General features: G+C 38.2%; 1 protein-coding gene across 4 annotated transcripts in view; it reads right to left on the bottom strand.

Moving 5' to 3' along the window:
• Window positions 1-2397: 2397 nt before the first annotated feature.
• Window positions 2398-11344, bottom strand: part of LOC122971564 (carbonic anhydrase 4-like) — a 12840-nt gene continuing 3893 nt past the window's right edge. For all 4 annotated transcript variants that reach the window (XM_044338277.1, XM_044338274.1, XM_044338276.1 and 1 more), the window contains 13 exons: window positions 11159-11310; window positions 10963-11052; window positions 10665-10731; window positions 10126-10289; window positions 8454-8559; window positions 8072-8101; window positions 7776-7952; window positions 7415-7569; window positions 7226-7315; window positions 6481-6525; window positions 6244-6325; window positions 5983-6146; window positions 2398-3234 (listed from right to left, as the gene is read on the bottom strand). In XM_044338277.1, the coding sequence (XP_044194212.1) occupies window positions 3079-3234; window positions 5983-6146; window positions 6244-6325; window positions 6481-6525; window positions 7226-7315; window positions 7415-7569; window positions 7776-7952; window positions 8072-8101; window positions 8454-8559; window positions 10126-10289; window positions 10665-10731; window positions 10963-11052; window positions 11159-11310 (1478 nt within the window). In that variant the 3' untranslated portion in view covers window positions 2398-3078. The remainder of the gene's footprint in view (window positions 3235-5982; window positions 6147-6243; window positions 6326-6480; window positions 6526-7225; window positions 7316-7414; window positions 7570-7775; window positions 7953-8071; window positions 8102-8453; window positions 8560-10125; window positions 10290-10664; window positions 10732-10962; window positions 11053-11158; window positions 11311-11344) is intronic.

Raw genomic sequence — 11344 nt, 5'->3', positions numbered from 1 at the left:
AAGCCAATTCATGTTACTATCACATGTAGTCTATTTTAGAAGCTTGTTCTTGCTTGATGGAATGAGCTACATCCTTTTTTATGCATATTTTCTATTACATTATAATCCATAATTAATTAGTTTCCATCTTCATGACATTATAAATCTGTGTAAAGCTTAATATACACTCACCGGCCACTTACTTAGGTACACTTGTGCAATCTAATGCAATCCAATGCAACAGCTCTGCCATAAATTCTACATTTATGAAGCTTCTACAATTTCAGTTTTTGTTGGCATTGTCAGAAAGGTGATAATTCTCCTTTATGTTTATTATTGAGGTCGTAGTGGGTGATGGTGGTGTACTGGAGTGTGTTATATTGAATGGTGTTCCTAATATATTGTCCACTCCATTAACATACATGAGGAGGGCAAAATATTAAGAACACTTTTCCACAAGCCTTCCTGCAAATCTCATGTGATTGTATGGATGTTTCCTCTATAATTATTATCAGACTTTTTAGATTTTATTTTCGATTTGATATTGGGCAGATAAAATAAACAACTGTCTGCCACTCAGTGCTGGGCAGGTCGTGTACAGTGGACTTATCAGAGCTTGTTGCCTAAGGGGGTACAGGATGGTAGCTGGGACTGAAGTATACTCTCTGTATGCAGGAACTGTAAAATCAAAAACAATGAGCTGAAAGTGGTGGAACTGTTGAGTTGGGTGGTAATTCTGTGTTATAAGTCCTAAGCAAACAAGGGTGGGGTGGGTCTTGTCACAGATTTTGTCCTAGTGGATTTACATGTGATTATATTCTTACATGTGTTTGGATTTCAATGTATTTTCCCATGGTGCAGCTTCCTGAGTAGCCTGTTAGGGCCTCTTAGTGACAGGAGTCTTTTTATGACCTCTTACACAGTTTAGGCTGATCCTGATTATTAATTGTTGTGTATTTTGATCATACAGGGTGTGATAGTGTTTACCAGTTGTAATGGTGTTTTATTAGCTTGCATTGATGTTCTCAGGTCAGAGGAAGGTTAACATCTGGTCGACCATGAGATGTTCTCTGCCCTCAGGTGCTTTTTACCATAAAGTGTCAAAGATTTTTCTAATACACATCTGGCTGTGTAACAGTAGTTCTCCAGTCAGGTTAACAAATGTTGTGGTAGCATAAAGGTTTGATCACATTACACTTTCCTCCAAATGTTTCCTCTGTTTCCCATTAATTTCTATTTAAGCCTGTCCGACGGATGAAACAAGTGTACGTTTCCTGTTTCTGTGCAATCTCGGGTGGGTTCGCAGGTCAGAGTTCACCTTTGTTCAACTTTGACCACATTGATGTGTTCAGTTGGCCAATAGAGACACTGCTGCACTGTATTTGGGGAAGTTTCTATACTAGTGTGTTTCATCAACATTTTAGTATATTATCACACAACCAGACCGCAAACTGTAGAATTGCTCTCATACACTGTTTACAGTTTGTGATCTCTCTGATCAATATTTATTCATATACCCACCTCAAAAACATCACATCACGTCCTTTTTCAGTGCCAAGTGCAGAGGAAATTTAGTTGAACAGAAATGTAATGTAGCCTGTATCTGTAACTGTATCTTTACACTTATCGTAGTTCCATCTCAAACTAAAAAAACACCTTTAGGTAACCTATTATTTTTTCAGAGTTAAACACTCAAAACCTCAGATAATCACCAGGACTGTGTGGGTTTGGTTTGATCAGATTTGATTGACAGTTGCCTGGCAACAGTAGCAAACAACCCCACAACTGTCACATTTTAATTCAACTGTTGCTAAATCCTGACTAGTGCAAAGTAGAACATGACATCACATTTTGACAACTAAGCCCTGCCCACTTCAAACCACTGAGAAGAGCAAGCAAAAGCACAAATACAGAAAACTCATGTGAAATAAGCAAAACTCTTCTACCTTTGGCAGGAAATTGTGATCACATGGTATACATGAGTTATTCATGCTTTGTAATGTGTAATAAAAAATTACTGTAGCCTCAGTTCCAGTTCAAAGTGCAGTGAACGTTAAAGCTGCATAACTTATACTGAAAACTAATCTCTAATTATTAAAACTAGATCCCTCGACATTTTGATTTATAGTCACGTTATAGCCCCTCAACATCTAATACATGATATAATGGAGAAATTAGGGTCTAAAACTATTAGGCCAATAAGTGTGACCATATATGTAGTGGACTTTGGAGTTAAGCCCTTAAAAGACTGATTTAGGCCTGTGTGCTAACAACAATGACTATTTTGCTTGTCATTGCATTGATAGTTTTAACAATTAAGGTCTGTGAAGTAGACATCTTCTGAAACCTAATAGATAAAGTTTCCAACCTGCACCTGGGTGCCAGATTAACAGTAAATGACAACTTTAAGGAAGCATATAACTTTTAAACAGCATCAATACAATTTATTAAGATTTTAAGTGGTCGCAAAAATACATTCCAGCCGATAAAGTGCACAGAAACATTCATTGCAATAATAAATTACACTTGTTCCTTCCATGTCAATGTTCAAACAGCAGTCATTATTCTTCCTTCTATGGTCGACAGTCTCCAATATAAGAAATGATCAACAATACTAAACAACATTGATACTTGCAATTAGGGGGTTAGCAGAGTGGACTGATTGTTTTGTTTCATATTAAACTGTACCTGCTTGCTACAAATATGGAGGGACAATGTCTACGATTAATAGTCTTGCAATTTTTAGTACATTCTATTATAGTTGAAGTTTGAATGCCAGTCAGAACAGTACTAGTCAAAAACATTAAGATTGTTAAGTTCACTCTCTAGTCCAAACTACTAACATGCTGCACAATGAATAGAGCAGAAGGCCCAGTAACACCCTGGAGTTTACTAAACCAGATTTTTCCTTTTTAAATAAAGCCATTTTTCAGCAAGTATCCTGATTGTCTGATACATGTCCATGCTAAAGATATCCACATAAATGCCTCTTTTGATAACAAATATTGAAATTATAATCTGAAAAGTGCAGGACAGATGATTACTGCAAGATATTCTTTAAAGCACTTCCTGTTTAGCCAACCTTCTCACAGATGCAAGTTAGACAAAAAAATGACACAAACAGGCCAGCAGCAGAAAGGGTATGATGGGTCCAGGGACAGCGGATGCTGCTGTGGTGTAGATTGTCCTGCCATGAAGAGACTGCGTGGGTCGAAACACGTTCTGATTTTTGGTGTGAGTTGGGAACATCATCATCTGGTGGGGTTAAAAAAAAAGTTTTAATTTAGACAGTCTGAGGTATTTGTTTCAATATTTTTACTTATGTACATCTGTTTAAAGGTAATGTTTTATTCCTGGTCAAATGGAATAAACTGTTAAATTCATACCTTGAACCAGCTCTTGGTGAAAGCTGTAATGCACACTTAATTTGTCTTGACATTATCCGTCAAGAAAAACACCCATAACCAGGAACCAGGAACGAAAAAAAGATGCTGTTTGACTGTTTGATCGCACATTTTGGGTATACAGTTGCTTTCAACATATGTGTTTACCCACTGATTATGTAAATTTCTGTATAAGTTTGCAACATTTCATTTTCAGGAAGTTGTGGCTGACGAAATTCCTTTTTGCCTATCAAAGATTGTGCAAAATTCTCTTGTAGAGATGTCAACATTGAGCGAGCTTGATTTAATAGTGAGTCACACAATGGTCAACCACAGCCTGCAAGGAGAGGATCATGTGACCAATGGAGAAAGTTAATTTATGCATTATAGTTTTATTAACAGAAATTTCCATCAGATTCTTTAAAGTGTGAATCTGTTGCCCAGCAAAAGACTTCCACCAACTCTGATCAGAATATCTGTTCAGAGAAATAGATATTAAGAGGACATAACATGTACATTTACAGGTCCATATTTGTATTCTAGGGCTCTACTGGAATATCTTTTCATGATTTACAGTTAAAAAAAAAAAAAAAAAAAAAATCTGTACTTATTTCATATGAGCCCTTTATGCAGCCCCTCGGTTCAGCCTCTGTCTGAACCAGCCCGTTTCAGTTCCTGTCTCTTTAAGGCCCCCCCTCCCTGGGAGCCCACTCTGTTCCAATTGGTTAGTTCCCAGAAGCTGCCCCTTGGCAGACTTCTGGAGGTTGGCTTGGAGAATACATAAAACAAACAGAAGTAGTAGGATCTCAAGTCTTTCTTCTTTACTCAAGATGGAAACTTCTCAAATACACTCATGTATGTTCAAGCCTGAATCCGATCTGAAATGTGAGAGTGGGCAACGTGAGGAACCATGAAACAAACCTCAGCAACAATGGCTACAGAACAGACAGCCATTTGTGGGCATGCACGAACTATCTAACGTCGTCATGAGTAGGAAGTAGAGGTAACATTGTAAAAGAAGCTTTCAGAGCAGCATGAAGCCTGGCTTTTGACTTGCAGGGAGCATTTTATGTACGTTCACCTCAAGTTTTGGAATTTTGACCATGTTTAACAGACATCCAACATCATAACAGTATAAAAGTAAGAAAATCACGAAAAGCATGTTCTGTCTCCTTTAAAGAGGGCAGTTCGATGCCAATGTAGAAATGACACTTGTAAAAACCTCTACTGCTACAATTTGTATTTTGATTCAACAGATACATTGACAAGGAACAGATTTGAAATGGAAGATTCAGTTTGGAGACACTTTTTTTCATAAATATTGCTTTATACTGTCCCCACTTACGGTACAAATGAGGTCAATGCCTCATCACCATTTAGCCAGTCAAAGTTGTCAAAACCATACATTGTGTGAGGCATTTAATTCATCTTTTAAATATGTGCATAATAGGGTGTGGTCATTACTTAGATTGTCACCATTAGTCATTATTCTCAATTTTTCTTAGATGAATTATGGTGAACTAGTGGGTGGACACCAGTGCCATTGTTTAATTATAAAGATGTCATATGCTTCACTGCTTTGCATTACCAGCATTCATTCAATAATCCAAAAAAACATGAAGGCACTGTGACATGTCACTGAGGCACATCAACACAATCAGCTCAATGGAAATACTGGAGGCGATGCGTCATACTGACATACGGGCACTGACACGTTTTCACTACAGCTGACAGCAGCTGATTACACTGATTACCACAATTGAATGAAACAAGGACTGACGTTAAAGTGCTGACTTCACATCCATATTGGCTTAGTGCCTAACCAATTTTAAGACAAAGGGGACACACAATGATTCTTAGACTACATATAAGACAACTGAGGAGTTTTCATGAGACCTAACAGTTGAACCTTCATGACTCATCTGATGTGTTGAAGACTAGAGAAAAGCCAAAAAATCCCCTAAAGTAGGCAAGAAGCGAAGACGGGTGTAGTACAACCTGGCACAGCATCTATGTGTCAGACTTAAGCCATCGGATGTAATTCACTACAATTACTAGATTAACTTTTCTTATTACTATGTGTCCAGGCCTGTGTGTAAAAGTCTTACAGTTAATACACTGTTCATTTGATGCGGATGTAACAGCTCTAAAATTACAGCTGAGTCCACAATTTAATCTCATGATTGTTTGATATCAAATCCTTCCCATATCAGTGATGTGGAGCCACGTGTGCATTACAGAAATACCAAACAAATTGTACCATCAGAAAAGAATCTGACAACACTGCATTGTTGTATAATCTACCCTTAAATTGACTGTAGTCAACAAACTGTTATATTGTCCTAATCTCAAACAGGATAATGCAAAGTCATTACAGATACTTTAACACTACTTCTACTTATCGCCAGTTGTTAAGGATGATTTCTGGTAAATATGCATAAAAACACTAATATAATTCCCGGTGGAAATTCTCATTTGAACTATTGTATATAAGAATGATTTTTTTTTTTTTTTAACTCAAGGCCATCCTTCTCTAACTGTACTATATGGAGACTTCTGATCATTAAAAGTCCACCTGTTTGATATATCTTCAGCACCAAGATGATGTGTAAACACGTACCAGGTTTTGTTCCACCTTGACAGACTCTTTAAAGACCGTCCAAACCACTGCTTCATTGCATGTAGGGGTCGTTAATGAGCCATTGTAGCGGAAGTATGCACCGCGGTTCACATTGCCAAGCAAGTCATTAATGGAGATCTCTTTTGTGACTTCAACTGTTGAGCCTACATGCAAAAAAACAAAAATAAATAAGATGTAGTGGCACGTTCAAGTGTCTGCTCAGTGTTTAAAATTATATGCAACAAAACAAATGTCACTCACTTGTGTTTTGAATCTCTGACAGGTAGCTGGTGAGTTTATACCAGGCGTCCATATCTGATGTGGGAGTTGACGGGGTACTTGTCTACAGAGACAAACATTGTGAATGATGGATTATTTTTTCTGAACACTAAATTTCACTATGAAGCAACACAGTCTGCTGGGCAATGAAACTCAGTAGTCAACATTTAGGCCTCATTTAAAAAAAAAAAAAAGAAAAGAAAAAGCTCGCCCACTTACCCCGTGATGTTCTGAACCACCACTACTTCTGCTAGCACCAGGAGCCTAAAAAGTAGACAAAAAGCCATTTACACAATAGACTACATCAAAATGTATATTGAGAGGGAAAATTTAGAGACTGGAGAGAGAAAGGACAGCCCAATTTTCTCTGATAATACACACTGTAAAAACTCAACACAATTTGCAAAGGAAACTTTTTTTTTTTTTTTTTTTTTTTTTTTTTTACTTGAATCATGATAAGGAAACAATACATCAGACATGAACCATAGTGTAAATCGGACAACTGAAAGAATGGCACACACAGTACAGGACATTTAGTGTCTAGCTGTTAACTTCATAACTCCGTTCAGGTATGCAGACTAAATTGTCAGAGCAACGAGAACAGGTACGAGACGAGAGCACGAGATCCTAACATCCTGGTCCCCCATTAGATAAAATACTGGTATGTGGTGATGTCACCTGTTGATTGATGAAACTTGACCAGTCAGACACAGTGAAATGTTTTTCCAAAAATGTAATAGTTGTTTTGAGGTGTTGCTGGAGCTGTTTCACCACAATCCACAATTAGTTTTTGTTTGTTTTTTTCTCTGAAATCAGGAGTATATTAGTGTGCACACTGACCATTTTGAGTATACTTTGTTGTGTAACTTTCAAGCATGAGCACATACTGTACATACTCGTAGTCTGGATTTGACCACAGCTATTGGCTCACTACATAACTGTAGTCTAATGCACTGAACATTACCTCGATAAAGAATCCCAGCACTGCCAGGCCATCTGGAGTCTGTATGGCCTCTTGCAGGGTTAAATCCTTCCTCTTGTTCACTATGTGCATCTGAACAAATGCAGTTAATGACAGTTAGTGTGCAATGGCAACAGCAGAACCTTAGAAAACAATGAACTGCAGCAACACTAGTTAAATTCTTTTAACTACCTCCATTGGGTATCTTTTTGAATTCACTGTATGCTCGGAGCCCACAGAGTCGTGTGATACGGTGCCCCAGTGGAAGTGGAACTGAATGGTGGAGTAGACATATCCTAAACCGCCCCCCGACACCTCCACCATGTCCTCCTTCAGTACACACTTGACTAGAAGTTGAGTGAGAACACACGGAAAAAGTGAAAAAAAAAAAAGTTCATTTTTACTCTAGGTGTCACTGTCATTTTGGACACCACTGTCAAATCACAATCATAAAACTAACAAACTTAAATTGAACCTTAGTTATGTTTTAGAGTAGTATCAGTTCTTATGAAAGTCAATCACTAAAATGTAGACAAAAAGAAAACTTTCATACCTGAATGGCCTGTGTTAGTGATGGACGTGATGGCATGTTTGTCGTCAAACTTTGTAAAGGTGAAGCTATCGAGATGTAGGTCTGTCACAGCACTCTTTGTCTCAATGTTGATGGGTGACTGGCGTTCTGCACCACAGTAGGACTGAGGCAGAAGGTGCCAATGCGAAGGATTGAGCTCTGAAGTAAAGACAGGATGTTTTCACATCAAGTCCATCAATTCCTTTTCCAATCGTATCAACACTTTTAAACTGTCCACATCATCAGATTTGTATACACACACACACACTGATACATACCACAGTGATCATCATAGCACCATGGATGACCTGAAGAACAGAAAAATAGTCACACTCAATGTTTCAATTCTTCCAGTCATAATATTGCTTCTAGATTTATTTATATATATATATATATATACACACACACACACATACATACACACATACATACATACATCTTATTTATATTTATATATATAAATATAAATAATGACTCCATTATGGACTTGGTTTAAAGTTGAGTGTTATGTTAAGGTAAGGCAAGTAGTGGTTATAGTTAAGGTTAGGATAAGTTTCCAAGAAATTAATGTAAGTTAATGTAATGTCCTCTGAAGTGATAGAAACACAACTCTGAGAGTGAGAGAATGAGAAAGAGAGAGAGAGAGAGCTTTCAACCCACTGGGAGGTAGAGGAGTTGCAGGGGAAGCAGACACATGACGTCCATTGAGACTTTGTGCAGGGCGGTAGACATTAGTGAGTCTTGTCTCCGTGACAAACTTTTGAATCTAAAAACATAACAAAACAGATCCACCAGTTATGATATGAGCAAAAATAAAGTTTTTTATGTTGTAAATGAATACTTAGTGGCACCATCTTGTAGCAGCATGGACAGAGGAGTTGACTGGCCCGTGAGCATAGATGTCTAAAGGCCCCACCATACGCCTGATGTTTAACTTCAAGGTGTCCTTTCTTCCAGCAGGGTCAGAGGACCATGAATGCTTTGCTTTGGTATACACAAGGTCTGTTCTTGTGACAGGTTAGTGTTACGTGTACAACTATTTTCCCTATACTATGTGTGAAGTCACTTCAGTTAGATTTCTTACTGCAGCCCCCTCAGCCTGTTCATGCCTAGCAGCAGTGCTGCCAGATAATGTCAATCAGGGTGCATTCTCAAAGAAATTAGACAAAAGCTTGGTTTTGGATAAGAGGCATGCAACAAGCCATCAGCCCATCCAAAACACTCACTACATAAACTGAGGTGCCATCTGGAAATACCAGATACCATGTACTAGTCAGCAGATGTATGTATGTATGACCTGTTTTACAGACTGACCTCAACACCAAGCATACCAAACAGTCAGGCACCTGCTGAGCTACCACACGTAGGCAAGAAAACACCACATGCAAGTGACATGTGCATCTTACTATCTATCTGCAAAGTGACGATGGCTGCCAGGTAGATAAGATGGAGAGGCAGATTACATATGTCCTTCTGCAACATACAAATGTAATATATACAAATTATCTGATTTTTCAGTCACATGCAGATTGCCAAACATTTTCAATTGTTCTTACAGTCAACAGAAAAACAAACCAGATTGTCAAAACCGATACCAAAGCAGACACCAGCATGTACCAGTATGTCTGGCACTTGTCTATGTTAACTTATGACGCTTGTGTGCATGCATCATTAGTTGCTTGTGTAAGAGATGTGTTAGATTCCACTTGCCAGAGTTCATTGCAATTTTACTAGATCACCTGCATCATCTGAGCTATGAATAAATTCTGGTCTCATCCAGAAAAGTCTTGTGGTGGTGAAGGATGTTTAAACCGCAAGAAAATATCGCTGTCATGTGATTGCCTTGAGGTAAAAACACACTAAATACAACAAGGCTGCCAGGAACAACACCACCAACACCCTCTCTTGACTGATTGATTGTGCTGTCAATTCAGTGACAGATGAGTTTACTGCTTGTTTTCACTGCTGTGCAGGTTCACAAGTTCAGTAAATCAATGCAACTTAATGGACAGCCATAAAATAGGCTGAAATGAATATTTAAAATTAGTATTCAGGTGTGATTGATTACTCTGCCAATCCTTTACATTTCTACCTGGGCACAGGTTTTAATTTTGTAATCCACTCTTCTTGCCTAGAGGGATTAGCCATGTTCGGTGTGCAATACATCATCAATCTGACTATTTATGTGGTTGAAACTGGGTTTTTAAAACAGATTTTCCATACAGGAGATTAATGTTTGGCTCTTACATTCTCTCTGCTAGGGGGCATGTGTTGACGAAACATTTCCTCCTTTTACCCTGTCAAAGAAAAGTTTCCAGTCTGCCCAACTTACCAGATTTTTGTTAATGTTGATTGGCTCTTGAAAGATGGTCCAAACGACAACTTCATTGCATAAAGGGGTGGTCAGGGAGCCCATGTATCGATAGAATTTTGTGAGGTCTACATTTCCAATCAGGTCACTGATAGAGATGTTATGGGTTATATTAACTTTGGGTTCTGTGGAAAGATGTAAGAAACAAATAAGGCTGTATAATTATAATTTGACCTTGAAAAAAAAAAGACTGTAAGAAGTACAAGAGCATAATTTTCATCAGTACCACAGATAGATACTCATAGGTTTATGACTAAGTACAATAATTACAGACACTCCTACACTTGAAGAATTGTGACTCCTAACATTTGGCACCTGATAAAAGATTTCCTGTTTTAGTTAAGTTGTTATTCATATTCTGACACTTCTTCTCAGGAAGAACGCGCTGGCCTGGTACCAGCCTCCAATACTACAGTCCGCCTCTGCCAACTCAAGCAGTACAACCTGCTGTACTGCAATAACATACAGGAAATCATAGAGACATAAAGGACAACCCTTACCTTTAGTATCCATCAGATAAGATGTGAGGTTGCTCCATGGTCCTGACATATCATCATCATCTGTTGCCTTTAGGGAGGAGACATTATGATGATTATACTTGCAATAATAGTTTGATCGTGTGTAAAATGAACATTTTTACATTGTGCATGTATTTTTGTAACTTTTCCATGATGCAACTATCAGAGAGCCAATGCCTGACCTTTTATGTCACAGTGTAAAAATCTAGGTGAGCATTTTTGTTGAAAGGTTAGCAAATCTATGATTTTTCTTTTGAGTAAATTGAAGTGCAGGACATACGTTAATGAAAAACCCAAGAACGGCAATTCCCTCTGGGTCCACGATGGCCTCTGACACAGTGAGACCTTTCTTCAGACTGACTATGTGCATCTACAAGAAATTACATGAACTTAAAGACAAAGCTGTGGTAAAGTTAGGCACACAGAATATTAAAAGCAAAGGAATGTTGTCTAGTGAACGCCAAACAATACTCTACCTCCATTGGATATCTGTGCCCATCAATCAGGTGCTCTGAACCTGGGTGGTGTTCTGTATCGCCCCAGTGAAAGTGGAACTGCATTGTAGAGTACGTGTCTTTGAGTCCTCCTCCGCTCACTTCAACCTCATTTTCCTTCAGTGTGCATTTTACTATGGAAGGAAAAGATGAAGCATGTTTATGTAG

Source organism: Thunnus albacares, chromosome 20 (genome assembly GCF_914725855.1).
Source record: "Thunnus albacares chromosome 20, fThuAlb1.1, whole genome shotgun sequence".
NCBI lineage: Eukaryota > Metazoa > Chordata > Actinopteri > Scombriformes > Scombridae > Thunnus > Thunnus albacares.
This window is presented reverse-complemented; position numbering and strand designations above follow the sequence as displayed.